This window comes from Vanessa atalanta, chromosome 2, assembly GCF_905147765.1.
Source record: "Vanessa atalanta chromosome 2, ilVanAtal1.2, whole genome shotgun sequence".
Taxonomy (NCBI): Eukaryota; Metazoa; Arthropoda; class Insecta; order Lepidoptera; family Nymphalidae; genus Vanessa; species Vanessa atalanta.
The window spans coordinates 9284765-9307250 of NC_061872.1; the positions used below are offsets into that span (position 1 = coordinate 9284765).

At 31.9% G+C, this 22486-nt stretch overlaps 1 protein-coding gene across 1 annotated transcript in view; it reads left to right on the forward strand.

Moving 5' to 3' along the window:
- The window catches only part of LOC125072488 (gamma-aminobutyric acid type B receptor subunit 1), a 76948-nt gene extending 54787 nt beyond the window's left edge, over positions 1-22161 (forward strand). Inside the window, exons 9-14 of the mRNA XM_047683145.1 lie at positions 628-778; positions 1635-1875; positions 5479-5686; positions 13482-13747; positions 17644-17781; positions 21964-22161. Of these exons, the coding sequence (XP_047539101.1) occupies positions 628-778; positions 1635-1875; positions 5479-5686; positions 13482-13747; positions 17644-17781; positions 21964-22161 (1202 nt within the window). The remainder of the gene's footprint in view (positions 1-627; positions 779-1634; positions 1876-5478; positions 5687-13481; positions 13748-17643; positions 17782-21963) is intronic.
- The last annotated feature ends 325 nt before the right edge of the window (positions 22162-22486 follow it).

Genomic DNA, 22486 nt, shown 5'->3' on the forward strand with positions numbered 1-22486 from the left:
CGCGAGATTTAAACTAAAACGTATGAAAAATGGAAATTTCGTGAAAACAAACGGGTACAATGTTACAAAGCAGCTTAGCTTGTTTTTTAACAGTCTGTCTGTACCTTCGAATGGCATGGTTTAATTCATAAATAAAAAATAGCGAAATTTTTCATTAATATTCTTAGAAGCAAGAAAAACTGGTGACTGTAATAAAATAAAGGAATGCTCCATTTTCTCTACTGGTGCAATAGTTTTACGACTAAACTTTTACGATCGGCGGACATGGGGGATTTTTTTATGGACAGTGTCACTTCGAAACTTACAGAGTAATAGTCGTGTGTGATACGTATATTTTTAAGTTCAAATAAGAAATGAAAACAGAAGCTAAAAATTTAATGAAATTTATCAAAATAATAACCGTATTTTACTTGCTCGTATTTACCTACTAACTGCCACAGATCCCGAGGTTCTCGGTTCAAACCCGAGGACGGGCCGCAAAAAGTTATTTGGTTTTTCTGTCTAAAAATTCTCAGAAACAGCCCGAATCTGAATATTAGAAGTATTGAAATAACGTAAGCGTGTTCTTTGATCCTGCGACTGAACTCTGTTTGCTTACTGCAAATTTCAGCAAATTAATTTTTTTAGGTGGTAAGGTACCTCCCGACCGTACCGTGGTGGTTAACGAGCTGCGTACAGTATCGCTGTCATTATTCGCCTGTATGACGGCGCTTTGCATCGCAGGCATTCTAGCCGCTATCGGCTTAATAGTCTTCAACATCTTTCACAGACACAGAAGGTAAGCTTTGATTTTTCCAACTGTACTTATTCATTGCAATAAAGATAATAACGCTTCTACGGTTCTATGATATTCTTTAATTAACTAACAACTTTGTAACTGATTAGATATTATACTAAATTCAAAGTGCTTTTACTTAGAATGTCAACAAATGATTAGAATTGGAATATACTACATTTCATCATTTAAACAAAAAACATCGTTATTTTTAATTTAAAATTTTTTATATTTCATTTTTTATAATTACGATAATTATCATCGTAATTACTATCGCTATTTCTACCCTCATCCTATTTACTTAATGGCGGCAGTAACTAAACTCCATTGCCTGTGGAAATCTTGAAAATGTTTTTTTCATAATCATCATCATACAATATAAATTACAAACTAAAAAATATATCAGAAGTCTGAACAGAAATTTTATGATTCCCTCGAAGTTCTCAAGTATCCAATTATTATCAAAGTTTAAACTTCTTTACAAAACAAAGATAAGAAAAGTGCTAGCTCTGCGAACATATTTCAGTTTTATATCTATGTAGTTGTTTGCTGCTACAATTTTGCCGTCAAAATGATCTTCAAATAGTCTTCTTTTATAAATTATGATCTATGAAAAACAGACAAAATAAAAATAGATTAACTTTATTACAAAATAACTGTTGACGCTTCAACATTGTGAAACAATGTATTCTATATACTCGCAAGTAAAAAGCAAAAAGCCTTAACTTTTGTTTAAATTATGAAAGTTTAATGAAAATTAGCCTTTCTTTTTTTAAATTATTTTGAATTTATAGTTTTGAAAAAACAATAACAATATTTATACTAAATACAATTATTATATAAGATTTTTTTCTTATAGAGTGATCCAATGGTCACATCCAGCATGCAACACTGTTATGCTCTGTGGTTGCTGTGTCTGCTTCGGCGCCGCCATCGCACTCGGAGTCGATGGCCGATGGGTCCAGCCGCAACACTTCCCTGGTCTATGCGCTGCCAGAGCTTGGCTTCTCGCAATCGGCTTTTCCATGGCCTATGGTGCAATGTTTACAAAAGTGTGGCGCGTCCATCGACACACAACTAAACCTAAACCGGAAACCAAGGTAACATATAAGAAAATACTAAAAACTTTTTAAAGGTTTAAAAAAATATAATATACATATTTTCAGCAACAATATTCGATCGATTCAAAAATGGAAAACAAATAATACTTATATAATAAAAGGTATAGTTAAGTTACTCTTTTTTTTTTCATACAAAAATTGCTTATTTAAATGATATTTATTTTAATTTATCGTTATTTTATTTATGGACATAAATGTAGTTTGTTATGTCTACGTAGTCGGCGAGAACATTATAGGACCGGACGTCGCCAGACATATTGAACAATATCCAAAGTGTGCCTAGATAATTCGTAGATTCTCAAAAATTACTACTTCTAGAAAGACAATATCATATGTACGTATTGGCACTTTTAAGAACCGAAGTATCTATAACACGAATATCCTAACCGATGATTCAAGACTGCAATAATGATTAAACTAGTAGTAGTGCTTGAGAAATTCTGCCACATATTATGTATCCATAAAAACTCACTGGAAAATCGTGATTAAATAAGTTCTTATCTTTAAAAGGAGACGAAGATTCAGCTCAGCAGAAAAATTAAAACAGTTATTTGTTTTACACAATTTTACAAGCTTATAATTTGACCCAACCGTGCAGTAACAAATATCTATTTCAAAGAAAACTTATAAAGTATACCATCGGAACAGATAAATATATAAATAACCTTAGAACGAACTTTTTAGCCTCTCACTAATTGCTTATTATATATAATGGCATCAACATTTTACAAAAAAACTGTTAACTGAACCCGTCAAAAGTCAGTTCTTTATCTACCTACTCGTATAAAATTTTTGGTGATATATATATGTATACATTTTATATCGTTTAGTTTGGTTTCAACCGCCATCTTGTCACCTTATTTTGCAAGATGTTTCGCGAGACTTGTATAAGCCTCGTTCAAGGACTGACTGCTCTGAATACATAAGTGTAAACACATAGAGCCGAGATGGCCCAGTAGTTAGAACGCGTGCATCTTAACCGATGATTACGGGTTCAAACCAGACAAGCACCACTGAATTTTCATGTGCTTAATATATGTTTATAATTTCATCTCATGCTCGGCGGTGCAGGAAATCATGGTGAGGATACCTGCATGTGTCTAATTTCAATTAAATTCTACCACATGTTTATCTACCAACCCACATTGGAGCAGTGTAGTGGAATATGCTCCAAATCTTCTCCTCAAAAGGAGAGGATGGCTTAGCCCAGCAGTGGGAAATTAACAGGCTGTTAATGTACTCGTATGTATACATTGCTGGGTAAACATGTCAATAAAACTGTCGAGTAAAAAACAAATCTTAGCTAACATCAATCGTTAAGTCTAATTTTTAGTATTGTTTTAAAATATTTTCACACAAACTTTAAACGCACACAAACGTAACTTCCTCGCCGGAAAAAATAAACTCTTTATCAGATCACAAAGGACAGACAAATTGTCGCTTGTTTTGCATTAAATCTATGGAATGGAAGGACTCGAAACGTTTACAAGGCCCTGTTTCCTGTTACAGCGCTTTACTTTATTTAAGGCGCGTTTGTAAATTCTTATCAATTTATTCAGTATAATGTATATGAGTCGTTCCTAAGTAAAACAACTGTTTAAAACATGGTATTTTTTGAAGTATTTAAATGATTTAACTTTAATTTTTGATCGAACTTTCTGCATTCAACTAAAATTCTCTTAAGTTTTATTTGTTTCTTTCTCAATTCGTAACCTTGTACCTCAAGATGCATAAACAATAGTAACAAAAATATTCGTAACAAAATAAATTCAACGTTAGTAAATTCGTGGTTTTCCTCGTGTCAATACAACCCCATAAATTCAGAAGTGAATATCCGTTTCACATTATTTATACGATAGATACTGTTACCGCATAGAATTTCAAATGGATAAAAGTCACACATTTATGCAAACAACTGTGCGGGATCGGCCTATAAAGGTTTATAGTAATTACACTTTCCTCTTCCGAAGCGTGTCCCTCGAGTCGCTCATTAAAATCACTGGATCGGAAAGGCTATTCTTCTCGAAACTAATAAACAACGTTTAATATTAACGACGGCATTGAGCTTTAAACGTAAACTCCTTTGCATTGTCTAATTTACGTATTATAAAAAAAAAAACAGGACTAAGAATTATTACGTCTTAAAATATTTAAAGACGTCTTTAATTATTACTTCTGCGAATGTGTTTTATTAAAAACATTGTTTATTTTTTTTTTGTTTTTTCATATGAATTTTTGATGTTCACTAACTGACAATAATATTTGTATCTGATTACATAATCTTGTGACAAAAAAAAAAACAGCAGACATAATGTTATAAAATTATATATATTAGCTTTTTTCGTATTTGTGTACGTAACTATACTAAGAAGTCGCTTTTAACTTACCAGTACTTGTCGGGTTGATTTGACCGTTTCCCATATGTGTTTTAGATGACAATATAATTAGATATAGTCAGGTCAAGATGACGGTGGATATAACAAAACGGTAATAGTCATATCGTATATATTCAAGTAACCTCTTTATTTTAGCAACTCAAAACATAGAAATATAAATTGATTATTAAAACTAAAATGAATTTAAATAAGTTTTTATCTTAACATTAAATATAATAACACAGAAACTGCATCAAGTAGGAATATGATTCTGCTAAACTAATTGGATTATGAGCAGCAAAATTTCAATTAATTTACACAGGCTTATAGTAAATTTTATAAATATATTCATTGGATACTATTAAAAGGTTAAATTGGGTAGTTAAATGTATAAAAGGGCACAGTCGTAATAGGAAATATAATGGCTTCATTACTTATACTTGGTCCGGTATAAGCCGAATGGCGCTATTCTGGGTAGCGAGTTCTTTTCTTAAAAGCCTTAATGACCAAAGGATGACAGGCCTTAAAAAATCCTTAAAAAATATATGAAACAAATGATAATGTTATGGACTTAGACAAAAGAGAGATTAGCTTTTGTTTTGTTTTGATTGGGTTAACCAGAATAATCAGGATATCTTGTATGACCTAGTATGTCAATCTTATATATTAATAGCGTATGCCGATTTTTGTTCCTGTGATTATGGGACGATAGCTGCGCATAAAAAACAGTTATGGTCTAATTTCGAAGACCTCTAGCCGTAGATGTACAGAAAATTAAAGAGGATTCTTGATAGCAATTTACTAAATTGTTACAATTTAACAAATAAATAATTTTAGAGAGAGGAAGAAAGGTACTAACCGGTTAGAGAGCGATACTACGGCTGTATAATAAAAACGTAAAAAAAAAATTATAATTCTACTTCGTCAAATTCTAATTCTAACTGAATGTATTTGACATGAAAAATATATATATATAAAAGTTTTATATATATATATTATTTTTTAATGTCAAATACATACACATTACAATACATCATTTTCGCACCAAATGTAGATGAGTTACTTGCAGTTAACATAAAAATGAAATCAAAACAAAACCTGTTATAGGTTTCAAAATTCCAATAAAAATCTTTTGATTTAACGTGCGTTTCACGGGAGATCCACCGGTTATTAATTATATTTTGCTTATATTTAAAACTTCCTACAGAAACGCATGCATGGATGGAAACTGTACACCATGGTCGGCGGCTTACTCGTCGTCGACGTGGCTCTTTTGACCGCGTGGCAGCTACGTGACCCATTACAGAGACGGGTGGAAATATTCCCTCTGGAAGCGCCAAGGCACCACGACGATGACGTGCACATCAGACCCGAACTGGAGCACTGTGAGAGCGAACACAATACTGTTTGGCTAGGTAAGTTGAATATATATATATCAATTTAGCTCAATATATAATGTAAGGCAACACTGCCCGAAGGTTGCCTGGAAGAGATCGCTGCTTAGCGATAAGGCCGCCTGTTGCACCTCATGCAACTTTTGTGTAATAAAATTGTAACGTTTAGTTTTAAGTTTGGGTGCAATAAAGAGTTAATAAATAAATGAATAAAATCAGGCAACACACATTGTTAAGTAAAATCTACACGTATCAATCGACGTCGACGCAATGTTATCAGTTGCTTGATCGAATAAGATATAGGCACCATGAACATAAAGACTGGTTTTTGTAGATACGATCGCGTTTCAATTCATTTTGTGAGTACCAAAGAGTTCTACCAAACGGCATGAAGCCATTCCCATTCGGGTTTCCTCACGATGTTAAATTGAACAGTGAACACAGATTAATTACTGAAAATTAAGTGGTTATCTGAATTCGAACCCGCAATCATCGGATAGGTTAGGTTTTGGCTCGATATATATGTACTGATCATGTTTGAACCATATTACTATCAAAACAGCGAATGCTATTGTGGCTTATCAAATAACCGTTGTCAACATGTAAATAGGTCACAGAAATTTTGTTTTATATGAAATTGTTCAAAATAATTTCTTATCTCACATCGTAATATTCGTTTGACTCGTTAATTATATCCTCGCCAATGAAATTAGATAAAATGTGTTAACTAATTTGCTATTAGCCAATCAGTAAATATAAATAAATAAATATTGTACAACTTCACATACATTACTGATTGCAATGTAAGTAGTACCACAAACACCTAGACCCAAGAAAACATAGAAAACTAATGAACTTTTTCTACATCGACTCGGTCGGGAATCGAACCCCAGGGGTTCGATTCCCGGCCGAGACTCGGAGTGGCGTACCCATGAAAACAGATACACACTACTCGACCACAGAGGTCGTCAAAAAGTCGTCAGTGTCTGGTATAAAAATGTTATACAAAGTGTACCATTCGATTATATGAAATTTAGACATAAATCAGGCTCGCGGGCAAGCTAACATTTTTTCGAAACAAAAACATCGAGAACGTGACACTACGTGGGACGATAACTTTTTCAATCACAGGAGCGCCCATGTGCATTCGCTACGGGTATTGTTCTAAAAGCTATACAAATATTTTTATAGTACAATCCAATGAACTATAACCCAACCCGGTAAAAAATACACCTTTTCTTTCTGCTTATTGTACATTTAACTGATATTGCAAATCCAAGACTTAATTTCAACCCTTGTTATGTTAAGTTTTTCTCCGATTTATTTCATCTCCTGTTTTACGAGGGAAATTCTATTACAAGTAAATCCATTGACAAGGACAGAGAAGTGAATTAAGATTTATTTGCCTTATTGAGGATTTACAGGCGAATTCTAAAGTCGATACAGGATTTTAAATACATTGAAAAGCATTATTTTTTCTTTTATCTGACATGTCCAAAATGTCCAATAAAACTATTTTTTTAATTGCATCAAGATGAAATATATCTATATTTTTAACCAAAATCTCAACAGATTTAAGAAACTTTTAATGAGAATCCTAAGTGAACAGCTTTATTAAAGTTTTATTTATTACTAGCTGTGCCCGCGACTTCTTGGATATTATAGCGTGATTTTATTTTTATTCTATATATAATTCTGAAGTAAAAGTAGCCTTAGTTACTCCTTATTACATCCGCTATCTGTCAGTGAAAGTCCCGTCGAAATCGGTTCAGCCGTTCCAGAGATTAGCCGGAACAAACAGACAGACAAAAATTTAAAAAAATATTATTTTGGTACAAGAACCGTGTATACATACATATGCGTTTATTAAAAATGGGTTATTTTAATATTACAAACAGACACTCCAATTTTATTGTATGTATAGATTTTTTAAATGAGTTTCTCATATGTCCTTTTTGTTTTACTTTTGTTATTTCTTCTACGTGTATTAATTTATGTTTATGGTAATGTATTTTAATTATAATGTTGCCTATCCCAAGGTCCTGTTTTCAAACCCCAGATCGGTAAGATAAAAAGTTATTTTTCCATTGAAAATATTCTCAGTTACCTATTTTAATACATTATATTTTGATTTATTCGACTTATAAATCAGACAGATCAATAAATTCCATTAAAATATTGGTATTATAACACTTTATTTGGTAATGTATATTTTATGTGCTATACAATACTAACTACTAAATAAACTTTGAGGACTCTACATATAGCTAAGGGCGTTTTTTTGCCAAGCTGAAAAATACTATTAAAAAAATATACATGAAACTTATATCGAAGCTGAAGCTTGATTACTTTCGAATAACATTAAATTCCTTATATATTTATAAATGGCGGCCGCTTTTGTTACTCATAAGACGTAAAACTTAAACTCTTTTAACCTAATGGTAAAACTCTGGCGCAAGTTCGGATAGGTCGTTGCAATAAAATTTCAAGACAAACTACAAGACTTGAGAGTTGACTAAACAAATGTTTAAATGAAATTTTAAATTCTCTTAAAAGTTCGATGAAAAGATTTTAATTACAGCAGTTACTCTCCCAACTTGATTAATAAAAAGAAATCATTACGAGTTTCTATTGAGTTGTAAAACTAATTCAATTTGAGTGAGGTAAGTTTTTAAATGGTAAGTATAGAGTCGTATTTTTTAAATTTAAATTTGGAAATAATTCGAGTGAATGATCTACCTTATGGTAGGAATTGGAAACTGAGACCTGGTACTAATTCTATATTTAAGTAACGTATTTGGTAGTATAATAGAATTGTGTACGAACTCTCATACAGCAGTTATTATTGGCACATACGGGTCAAAAGGCAAGGTAATAACGAATGGTTGACTAAATGTGCTAAATGGTTAACTAAATGTGTAAATATCAGATACTTTTATTTAAAGAAAAAAATTAATATCATATAGGTAGGTGAACTTGCAAATAGCTACCTAATAGTAAGTGGTCACCACTACTTGTAAGAAATATAAATCCTTCCTCATATTACCAACGCCCCACCAACCTTGGGAACTAAGAAGTTATTTTCCTTGTGCCTGTAGTTACACTGGCTCACTCACCATTAAACTAGAACACCAAAATAATGCAAAACACAAGGGCTTCCACGAAGCCCTACCATCAAGTAAATGAACAATTCATAACGTCGATAAAACAATTCTACTATCCGTTAACAAAACGAATAGTTTTTTTGAATATAGTAACTGGGCTCCAACCGTAAATCAAAAAGTTAATAAAGACTACTATATTTTACAATACTAATAAAGCAACAGACAGCGCTTACTAGTTCATAATGAAAATTGAATAAATACAACATCATTAAAATAAATAACGTTGTCTTAAATTATTGTGTGTATACTAGATGACTTTTTTTATGGTATCGGTAGGCGGACAAGCAAATTGGCCACCTGATGGTAAGTGGTCACTACCGCCCATAGACAATGGCGCTGTAAGAAATATTAACCATTCCTTACATCACTAATGCGCCATCAACCTAGGGAACTAAAATGTTAAATCCCTTGTGTCTGTAGTTACCTAGCTCACTCGCCCTTCGAACCGGAATACAACAATACTGATGACTGCTGAATATCTGATGAGTGGGTGGTAGCTACCCAGACGGGCTTGCACAAAGCCTACCATCAAGTAGACTTCTTTGTAGTTTTTAAAATTGTACACTCTTTCTGTATTTTATATATGTCCATTGTCCACGTGACGTCATATCACGATAGCGTTTCGGTACAATATTCAATGGAACTAGCTCTGTTCGAACGATTCAAGATTTGATACGTAGAAGTCTATCTCTAGTTTTCGGTCTAGTGACTGCCTTAAGGATACAGATACCGAGTTCATTGGATAAAATTCTGATTATAATATTATTGTAAATACCTCTTTATAGATCGCCATTTGCATTATACCGTTGAAATAGATTTTGGCTGAATAAAATATACCGTAGAAAAAATATATTTTGTACTGTGATTGTAAATAAAAAAATCATAACTATTTTTTATTTCATACATAGGAAGTTAGTTTAAGTAATGGTCCATAAATATTTTCGGTTGAAGATTTATTCGGAGTTCATTCAACCATACTCCTCTACGAGTCGGCCTCGATAAATAGTATTATCATTTATTCTGACAAATCTATGTTTTCTTAGTGATTACTTTCGCTACTTTGATTGATATCACAGTATGAACACAAAAACATAAAACGTCACTCGACCTCGACGTTTAAGGAAGTGATTTTTTGATCATTTTGTCTGATGTTTAAAACATTACTAATGTTTGTCATACTTATGTTGTTACATGAGTTTGTGTTTTATTTATATTAAATCAAAATTAAAATAAACTTTATTCAAGTAAGCTCGGCTCATAAAGGCACTTTTGAATCACGACACAGTGTTGAATTAAATTTAAAGCTACCACTGGTTCGGAAAGTATATTTAACCGAAAAAACCGGCAAAAAACTCGGTAGACTGTTTCACCATTTAAATTTCAGAGTATATCAATAAAGTAACCTGCCTAAAAATAATAATCAACATAATTTTGTATTGCGTAATATTCATCAATGTTTTTTGACATGATCTTTAAATGTTTTAATTGGCCAAGGTAAAAAATAACTACGAATACAAATATGCTTCATTGTTTACCAAATATAAAATCACACCCGATGATAAATGTTACAGAATAATGTACAATAGGCGGTCTTATCGCTTTAAAAGCTATCTCTTCCAGACGACTTTCGGGTAGGACTTGTGGTTAAAGTTGCGGTGAGGAAGTGCACGAAAGTTCACATGAACTAATTAAAATATATATTACTTTTAACTATACATGCACTACTTTTATAAATATAAAATATAATATTCTATTCATATCAACAGTCTTTTTTATGACATATTTAATGAAAAGAAATTGATGAATTAGTGATAATGATGAATGAAAAATTAATTTAAACTCCGATCTCAACTATCAATATGAACTCTCCATTTATTAGTCAATGTAAAATAACTGTTAAAAATGATTAATTACTGTTGCTTGATGTATCCCTGTGTACAAAACCAGATACCGCGATAAGGTCACATATCCGCGTTGAGTGCTCAATTTATCAATCGTCTTGTCAAATATTTTTTCTCCATATAAATTACAAGGCTTATAAGTTTTTTTAAATAATCGTCTACTTATATCAAACCTCTTTACATTTTATATTGAATGTTAAAAACGGTAAAATCTTTTTTTCTATATATGTACAAAAATAAAGCAAAATAAAATAAACAAAATTACTGTACAGTTAAATATTACAGCTGTAATAAAATTCTGTTCTGATTTTGGTAGTATAAATGCGACTCAAATAAAGTTCGTTGAACTTTAAGATTAATATATGGAATAAGCTACATTCTGTCTATCTGAATAAGATAAATATAATTTGTTTGCTCGTAAACAATAGGGAACATTTATAAATCCACGTCAAGTCCACCGCGTCTCATTTGCGTCCCAAACTCGAAACGAAATTTAAACTTTAAGTTGTTAATCACATCTGCGTCTTCATTACACTGTTTTACATTTATATTTAACAAACATTTACATATTCTATAACATTTCCAATCTAAGAGAAGGAAAAGCATAACTTGAATCTTAGAAATCTTGTTTTGAAGTAGATTTTTTAAATGAATACGTCTGAATAATTGCACTGTTAGTAGAATTATTATCACCTTTCCCTGGCATGCTTTCGAGTGCATTCGATTCGAAAACTTTTCAATTGAATAACTCGATTGCGGTTTCAATAGGTAGAAACGCTATTAAATATTAGATATATTCATTTATTTTTTAGAACTCATTATATTATGGCTGTTGATTACTTAGTTTAAGAAGAACAAAGTGACAGCAACTATTTTGAGGAAAGCAAGAATTTGAACCACACATTCAATCAAACGAGTTAAAAAAAGCTTGTAAAATCTTTAACTCAGATAACCTATTGATCGAAAATTCGTCACTATATTTTCAGATTAAAGCGCTATGCCGTTTCTAATTTCGTATCTACACTTACCGTGAGATTTGGTGACACTATATGAAAGGGATTCATATGAATTCCTTCTGCTAACAAGACATAGATCAAGATATCTCATCTGAATGGCTTATTGTGTTAACACAGATTGTGAACTTACAAAATTAATTTAAAAAAAACACACATATATTATAACGACCACAGATAATATATAAAATATCTAAAATAATACATATTTGAACAAAAGCAAGCGTCACACATCTGAATAAGTTTGAAAGTACACTTAGAAACAAGTTACTGTAGTGTTTTCATGTTAATAATTTATTTATTAATACATTTTCTAAGTAACTTCTTTTAGTTTATTTTTGTTTTAATGCTTAATATAAGTTCTTAAAGTTGTGTAATTAGTGTGTCATTAGTCTACGTCGGCTTGTGTTTGGTTTTTGTGATAATATGTGGAGACTCGACTGGTTTTTGTGTCAACATTAAGCAATTATTTATAAACTTACTAAGGGAAACTGTTGCTTTAACCTCGCGAAATTTATAAAACACAAACGCACAAACCGCCACCCCCATTTTTACGCTTCGAGGGGTGAATTAGTTTCGTATTAATAATTTCAGTAGTAGATATTCATGTCTAGTGGCTAATTAATATGCCTTAAAAAAAACTGCAGGTACCAAAGTCAATTCAAAACCCAATTAGTGCGGTTTTGTTATTGTGATTTCCTTTGAAAGATTCTTAGTAGCATTCCGAAGTTGGCATTTCCCCCCCATGCTTCGAAACGTAAATATATCTGTATAATAAATAATTATAATGTACATTATTTAAATCCATGACTCATTGTAATGTACCCTATATGCAGTACACTATCCTCGGAAGTACATAACCATTTATCTTAGCGATTGTATGATATTAAAATTAACTTCGCTTCATATAAAACATTTTGAATATATTAACTTCATATTTTGTATAATATAATATATTATACAAAATGAAATGCAATGTCATCAAGATTGTAAGTAGTGACACCGGTCACTACTTACAATCATGGTTTTGTTCAGGCCCGCATTTCTACCACCAAGTGAGCGAATAGTGAGTGAGCCAATGTAAATACAAGAACAAGGGATATTACATATTAAATATTTTAGCCTTTGATTGACGGCTTGATTAAATATTACAAGAATATATACATTTCATTGTATTTATTTTACTTTAATTTGTAATTTAATTGGTGAATAGCAGTGACTACTGTATCTAAATTCCAAACGTATTGTAACTTTGTATTGAAAATAATCCGGTAATATGGCTCAAAACTAAATATATTAATTTATAATTAAAAAACGATTTATATTACTGAAGTCACCATCATCACAAACATAATACTTGGTAGGGCTTTATGCGAGTCCGTCTGGGTCGGTACCATCCTTTCATTATACGTATATTCTGCCGAACAGCAATACTGAGTCTTGTTGAGTTTAGGTTTGATGGGTGAGTCATACAGTGTAACTACAGGCACGTAATATTTTAGTTCTCGAGGTTGGTGGCGTGGTAATATGTGAAACTATTAATACTTCTTACAGTATCAAAGTCTATTATAAGCAGTAGTGACCACTTACCGTCAGGCCATTCCACCTATCTATGTATATGACATAAAAAATCAAAAAGTTTGGTTAAACTCCTAATATCAAATTCATTCATTAGCTTGAGTCTTATAAATTAATATATATCTTTAAAGTTCGTGTCTAATCTTTGTCTTTGTTTCAGGAGTTATGTACGGATACAAAGGATTGGTGTTAGTTTTTGGACTGTTTCTTGCGTACGAGACTCGCTCGGTTAAAGTGCGACAAATCAACGATTCTCGTTACGTCGGCATGAGTATCTACAATGTGGTTGTGCTATGCCTCATCACAGCGCCCGTGACGCTGGTGATAGCTAGCCAGCAGGACGCAGCGTTCGCCTTCGTCTCACTTGCGATCGTGTTTTGTTGTTTTCTGAGCATGGCGCTTATATTTATACCCAAGGTAAGTGAAGTGAGATATCTGTGTGTGAACTAGAAAAATAATTTATACAATTAAAGAAGTCAACCATCTTTCCTAGGTATCATACTATACGTCGTGTTTTGTTATGAATTTATTTATGTGAATCATGTTAATATGTATCTTTGAGATGGCAACATATTTCCAAAGTAATTAATTCGTTTTCGTTAAAATAATTACAAATAAATATTCAATAAAAATTCAAATTTTAAATATTATTTAACAAAAATGTATATAAAATACATACATAAATAAAATGTTTTCTCTGAATTGACATGCATACTAACATGTAATTAATAATGATCATGTCACTGGAGGAGTCGCTGGATTATGTAACTATTATATATATATTATAAGACAGACAGACGCGATATATGTATATACATATGTCTTATGCAAATGAACTGTGTTTATAATATTATTAAGTTGCGTGTGTTACGTTATCCTGTGAAAGCAAACGTTCTTACAGGAGAGATAAGTAGGTACATCCTTACATCGTCGACACTCAACCTTAACGTTAGAAAATAACTTATTTAAGCAGCCATGTCATGTTTCGTCGTGAATATGATGAACGGAGTACCCTTAAAAGGTTTTAAATTTAAAACGTGGAAATACATGTAAAAGTTTTTCCAGAGATGTATAATATGGCAATATGAATATTTAAATTGCGTTTTAAATAAAATTTTAGGAGCTAAGATTATTATTGAAGGAAATGTTATATATTTAATATTATTATCCTTATATAGGGGACATTGACCAGACCTGCTGTTCTATATGGATCAGAGTGTTGGGCTATAAAAGGTATGACTGAAAGACAATTGCATGTGGCGGAGATGAGAATGCTGAGAGGAATGTGTGGTGTTACGCGAATGAATAGAGTTAGGAATGAGTACATAAGAGGAAGTTTGAAAGTGACACCGGTAACCGAGATGCTATCTGGAAACCGGCTGTCTTGGGCATGTTATGAAGACCATGTTGTGAGAAAGGTTTTGAGAATGGATGTGGATGGATATAGAGGTAGGGGACGACCCAAGAAACGATGGATGGATTGTGTGAAAGACGATATGGTTAGAAAGAATGTTACTTGTGAGATGACGTCCGACGGAGAAGTATGGAAGAAGAAGACATGCTGCGCCGACCCCAAGTAAAATTGGGAGGAGAATGATGATGATGATGATATAGGGGACATTGACCTTATTCATTAATAAAGTTATTGGGAATAAATTTGACAGCACAATTTATAAAACTATGGAGCGTAGTTATATAATACTTTTATTTACTATATAAAAAGCTTTCGTTGAAACGCGCGGCATCTTCTGAACTTTATTTATGTCATATAACATCTACCTTTATTCTTTTTTCTCCTGTCCTTTCTTCTGTTTTCTTCATATACCTTTAACTTAAAGGAAAATACATCTTCCTTTTCAACAAACTTTTGAAACAAATTCTAGTTATGAATCGTCGTCATGTAAGATTTTCAATGCCGATTCCTTGAACTTATGTATTTTTCTTTTCAATAATTTGACAAAAACAATTTGTTTACTTTCCATAAATCGCATCGAAGTAACAAATTGCGATTGTTTAATTTATCAGTGTACCAACCACAAGTGACCTGAAATTTGCTTTCGAGTACCAATCATTTCAAACTGAAACCAGACAGAATCACTAAGATTCTAGAATGCTACTCAACCATACTGTGAGAATTTTTACCTTGAAAATTCGAGGTATATTCTCGTAAAAGATTAACATTTCTTTTTTCTATTAGAAAATGTATTATTCGGACACAATAGTTCTAACCCTATCTGATCCTTGTTATCTTCTCGTTAATTCAAGTACGGTTTTTTCCATTGTTACCAAACAATGTCGGTTTTGTTAATGACATAAAAGGAGCTGAATTTCTTTGAAAACTCTTTTGTTTCAGCGCTGACTTGTCAATATCAAGTAATATATTTTAAGCGAAAAAAAATAGAAAGGTCGAAAGGGATAAATTTCGACTTCATCAGAATCTAATTTAAAAAACATTTTGTCATATTATGGGTGTGGAAAAATCATTAAAGCTACGAACTCGTCGATGGTTGTAATAAATCTTAGGATGTTTGGCAAACGATTTGATTGGCACTTACCGCCAAATTTTCCGCAACGATCCTAATCATCGTCGCCTGCATTTATATCGTCTTTTATGACCTTCTATCGGGTTACATTAACCTGAAAACTGGAGTAATAACAGTTCACACTTTGCAAAATTCGAGCCATCTCCAATATAGCTCGCGTAGTTAAGAAACTTGGTGCGTCTTACTTGGTTCTATTCTACATCTATATTATGATATGATTGTAATGGGATTTTACAATTCAATGCTCATTCACTTTAAACTTTCGTCGTATTTTTACGTCTATTGTAAAAAAACACACACATACAAAAAACGCCAAAAATGTGGATTGTTTTAAAAATTAATTGAGTAGTTATTCTTAAAAGAAGTATGTTTACTACTTTTATTTTTATTTCTGAAAAGCTACCACTTAAAAATTAAGATAGATGGCATCGATCGCCCTATTCTAGTTTTATTTCAATTAAATCAAAACAATATATTAATTGTTAATAATTAATATCCTTATATAATATAAGGATATTTGTTTTTTAAAAATATTTTCTTATCCATTAAAGCAAAAATCTGATCCATTTTTTCCTTGACACCAAACAAAATTGAATTTTCCTATTCCTAATATTTCGTTACCTACAATTTGCGTTTATTATACGCCATATTAAATTTATGATGACGTAATGTAGCGTATGAGTTTCCCTAAACCACCCTCGAAATATGAAACCTACGCGTCCGTAGACGTGAGAAAAGTAGGTAAAACGTTGTAAATAAAATTATGTTAAATTTCTTTATCGTTCGATATATAATATAATAATAAATATAAGATATGGTCATGGACATAAATAAGAGCTACTGATTTAAATTTATAAAACTTTAAAGTTAGAAGAATTAAATAAAAACCATCTGTATTTACATTACACTATATCTACTTTTTAAAAAAATATAGCTTATAAACGATGACATCATATGATCATGATGTCGTATATAAATTTAAACAATAAAATTCAGATAAGAATTTACATACTAACTCATCCAAACCAACGACATTATCGAGTAGAACTTTTTATTATATTTTTTTAACACATATGCAGGCTCTAAAAATATATTTTTTATATTATTAAATAGGAAGCCAACACAATCTGCAATGTATATGTATATCTGTCCTAAAAAATAACAATTTGAAATATTGAGATATTTACTATCATCATATATCGCAAATATAGGATAACTCATCAATGCAATTTGTATGTATAAATAAATATAATAATACATTTATATATTGTAAAGTATTATTTATCATCTAAATTTTTTTCCGATACTTGAGCTAGTCATATTCGACTGATCCTATTTATATAACCTTTATTATTATTCCTTCTTATTACATATGTTGGCGGAGGATCAAATGAGCCACCTAATGGTAAGTGGTCACCACTGCCCAGAGATATTGGTGCCGAAAGAAGCTAACCATTCATTTCATTACAAATGAGCCACAACAATGTAAACTGTATTATTATATCCCTTGTGACTCTTGTACCTTTGAACAGGAACACAACAATACTAAGTATTTATCTTTGGTGATAGTAAATATGATGAGCGGGTGATAGACAGAGTCCTACCACCAATTAAATAGCTATAAATACTAATATGTTTATTCGTATTGTCGTAACTGTCAAAAGAAAGAGATTATTTATATAATGTAGGTACCCTTTTAGGCTGTCTAACCGTAAACGACACTTATATTACATGAAGATGAACGTATCAAGATAAAATAACTACTTTTTTTTTATACAGGTGATAGAGGTTATACGGCACCCGACGGAGCGCGCGGAAAGTGGTCGGGGATCGGGTTCGGGCTCCGCCCCCGCTGACGAGGAGAGATACCGAGAACTCGTCAAGGAAAATGAGGAATTGCAGAAACTTATCGCACAGGTGATATTTTTAAAACTAGCAATTGTATTAATATCTTCAATACAGAATAAAATGATGACAAAACAGTTGAGAACAAAATACTTTTAAGCATTTTGTCTGATCATCATGTTGATACATATATGTTTAGTGAATTTTATATTATATATAACATTTAATGGCACAGCAGCACATCAAGATATAGACTGTTCAACCGATCGCCATAACAATCTGTGCAAATACACAGACAGGATAACGATTGCCTGCCTTATATTCTTCTTCTTTTTTCTTCTAAAAACTCAAGATTCAAATACATCTTATTTATCTTCGCTTTTTTTCCTCATAGACAAATAAATCAACACATTAACAGTCAGTAGTATTTGAACAGTCAATAACGTTTCATGGGCTGTCTAGCTATTTGAAAATCGCAGGTTCAATCCTGTCCCCTCGGGCTATTGTCGTCCCCCATTCCTAGCACGGGCTTTATGTTTAACGGGAGTTAGTAGGAATATTAGTAAACCATTACTGAAATTATTTTCACTGTCATGAATTATTATTATTAAAATATCTAGACTGGATATCTGATCTTTGTGAATGCAAAATTATAATTCATATCATTACATAATTGTTAGATAAAAGTGTATTCATAGAATGTTCTGATCCTGAACAAAAGCTTCCTTACCGCTTGTGAAGGCTTTGGAGCGTATGATGTATATATTACAAGTGGCATAATTTCATTCAACTGCAACAACATAACATTAACAGCCTGTAAATTTGCCACTGCTGGGCCAAGGCCTTCTCTCCCTGTGAAGAGAAGGTTTGGAGCATATTCCACCACGCTGCTCCAATGCGGATTGGTGGATACACATATGACAGAATTTAGTTGAAATTAGACACATGCAGGTTACCTCACTTCACCACCGAGCTCAAGATGAATTATAAACACAAATTAAGCACATGAAAATTCAGTGGTGCTTGCCTGGGTTTGAACCCGTAATCATCGGTTAAGATGCACGCGTTCTAACCATTGGGCCATCTAGGCTCTCATCTGCAAGTTACGTCACAATGCTTTCGATTACTTCATAATATCAGTATATAATATTTTTATATCAGACATTATACATATTTTTTCAGAATTTTCCATAGATTAACAAAACAAATATTTGGCGTAGGAGTAAATGTGACCGCTACGAGTCTGGATATTAAAGAAAACGTCAGATACGATTTAAGTAAAAACGTTTTTCGTTTATTATTTTAGATGTAATTCTGATGGATAATCAAGAGCTACAATAAGTTTATTACAAATTGCAAGCAAATTATTTAAAAACTAATAACCTTTATGCTATTATTAAAATTTTTCGTATCATAGAGCTGAGACTCATTGGAGCATAGAGTTTTGGTGACTAAAATGGTAAATAACATGGTCTTGTGACGTCTAATGTTTTAAAAATGATGTAAGGAAAAACAAAAAACATTGACCCTCTCTATCAATCTAATAAAATTAGCAAAACAATAAGGAAATTTTGTAACTTATATTTCAAAGTTGTTGTTCTTTTGGGTTTTGGTAAATATTTCTGTATAAGATTTTTACTCACACAACTGGAAACATCATAAAAACATGAAGTATATTAAATACAAATTTAACTTCAATAATCAGATTGACTATTACTAATTTGGACCCACGACCAATAATAAAGATCCATGGTCCATCTTCGCTCTCAACGAAAATAATATTAGCAACGACGACTCTTTAAAAATATTTAATAAACAGACGTGACTCAACGAGAAACGACAAGATTGAACGTTTATTTTCGACACAAAATTCAACATGTACTCAAAGCATTTCTAACTTGAGTTTAATGGTTAATATTTATTTAATAATAACTGGCTTTTTTAAGCTGGTACGGCTGAAGATCGCGAGGTCTTGGGCTAGTATTCTGAGTTTACCCAATAAAGATTAGCGGAGACTGAAAATTAATAAATGCCATCAAATTGGACTAAAAAGGAGAATAGTGAGTACTGATATCTTCTGCGTTGTCAGCTAAAACCTTGAATCGCAGTTATCGATATTAGGTCAAATTACCATTAGTACTATACGTATGTCTAAGTAGAAAAAATTGTAATCCGCTGACACCGCAATGGCCTCTTATGTCATCATTCATTTATGCATGCAATTCACATAAATTTGTCCATAACGTATAGTTACTGTTGGCTGGCTCTTGGTCGTCGTTTTTCAGATATTAGATAACATGTTTTAACCGAGTTTATAGGATTTTAGCGCAAGCGGTGTTGGTGGCTGCCGTAAAATATAACCTCTTCTGGGCATAAGCCAACAGTTTTAGGACAAGGTCTCAGACTTGTAATCAATATGTATTTCTCTTTCAAGTAATCTTGTATCATGTTTATATTTATTACTTCGATTGATCAGTCTTGATCATTACGATCAATTTTGATAACAAGCTGAATAAATTGTAGCTTTACGTTTATATTTTATTATAATGACGATAAGTACTCATACGATTAGGCCACATAACAATAAATACTCTGAATAATTGAAGAGAGATAGTAATGAGAAATTCGCTAACCAAAAAGTATTAATAATTCATTTGTCAAATGGATTGCAACAGTTTTAAATATCATGTTTCTGGGTGTAAGAATAATAAAACCTTTTCCATAATATGTCATATCACAAAAAAAAAAATATTTAAATCATATCTCGTAAATTCTGAAAATTATTGAAAAATATTTGAAATAAAAGTCGATTTTTTATTTGTACGATGCGATGCTCTATTCATAATTAATTTAAATTAATTAAATACTCGATTTTCAAGATGGCGGCAAACTTTCGCCTCCCTCCTATTTAGAAGGATATCCTATAATATTCCAATAATCGCCTATATTACTTATATTATATTCGAAAAATTACAATAATGAATTTTGAAATAATATATATTATATTCCATTTCAAAATTCATTATGGGAATTTTTAGATTAAACCAAAGGAAAACAAAATAGTTTATCGATCAAAAAGTAATAGCTTAGCAATAATTCATTACTAACCAATAGAATATTCTTTTGTTCAAATTATTATTTATACTCGTATTTAATGTTTAAATCAAACGATTTTATTTAGAAGGATTCGATATCAGACATAATATATATTTTTTCAGAATTTCAATAGACTAACAAAGCTATTATTTAATGTTTAAACGTTACATGTATTCGACATTTTTATCATTACAAATTTCATTTCATTAAACAGAAGCACGTTGATAGGCAAGTTTATAACGTCACAATGTTTACTTGAAACGACTTTGATGCGAGCTATTACGAACATTAAGAGCTTTATAATAACTCATTAGAGTAAATGGGTGTAAATTGATAAGAATTCATTCTAAATGTAAATTCGCCGCTCACAATTTAATTTCAAGCACCTTGCTATTGAAATAGACCTCAATGAGTTACATTATCTTGAGATTAATAACTGATAAATTATATTAAGGCTTCTATGTCGAAAACACAAATAATCACTGATAATTAAATTGAAATTACATATTTAGTATTCGCTAAGCAGTTATCCTTATTAATAAGCCCGCAGGCACCGAGATCCTAGGTTAAAACCTTGAGTCACCCGGATAAAAAAATACTGAGTCTACTGGGTCAGTCAAAAAATTCTCAGTAACCGCCTGTAATCTGAAAAATTACCAATGTTTGCACTTCTCCTCAATCTGAATTCGGATCGATTTTATTACCGTCTATTATTAATAATAATAAATTATAAAATTAGACAATGTTTTAAATATGTGAATATGAACTGATGCTCAAATCCAGCCAAGCACTAGTAAATCATGTGCTTAATTTGAGTTTATAGTTCATCTCGCGCTCGACGATAAATTTCCTTGTTCGAAAGGAAATCTCTCACATTTTTATCCAACAAAGCGCATTGGAGAAGCATGATGTATAAGCTTCGAGCCTTCTCACTAGAAGCGATACTTTTAGCTATGTAGTAGAACATTTAAAATGTGTAGAAACTAATTAAAAAAGAAAGCCTAATGTAATTAAAGTTCATTCTCTAAATATTTTTGGGTATTGTTTGAAATTCTTCGTTATATTTAGACGTAAGACGAATTTAGGTGACAAATATTTAGACTTGACATCTTATGGTATACTATTACGATTTGTATAACATTCAAGTCTTGTCTTCAGAAGGAGGAACGGATCCGCGTGCTGAAGCAGAAACTAGCAGAACGCGAGGCCGCAGCAGCGGATGGAGTAACGCAAGGTACGGGGGCGGTAATAGCTGACCTCGCCACCGCCACATCTGACTACGGCACATCCACCAACTACACAAGATCCTCCCGTGCCTCTGTATCTGACTTAGACTTCTCAGAAAGCTACCTCTAAACGCACGTACCTCTGAATGCTGAGTAAGGGAATAAGCGCACGTTGTTGAAATATACGAAAGGTTGATTTTTTTATATCTTAATTTAACCCGAAACTATTTGTCATCTGTATTGTGAGTAACGGTTCTTGAATGTATGTTAAGTGTATTTTCTGTAGAGTTGAATGCCTCTTCATTTACCAGATATATTTTTTCTATCACTACCACTTGTCAGCACTGTGCAGGTGTGTGTGTGTGTGTGTGAAAATACGTGTTTAACAATTACGCACATTTATGCAAATTTTGAAGGATATTTGCTTTAACAAAAATAACAACCTTGACACAAAA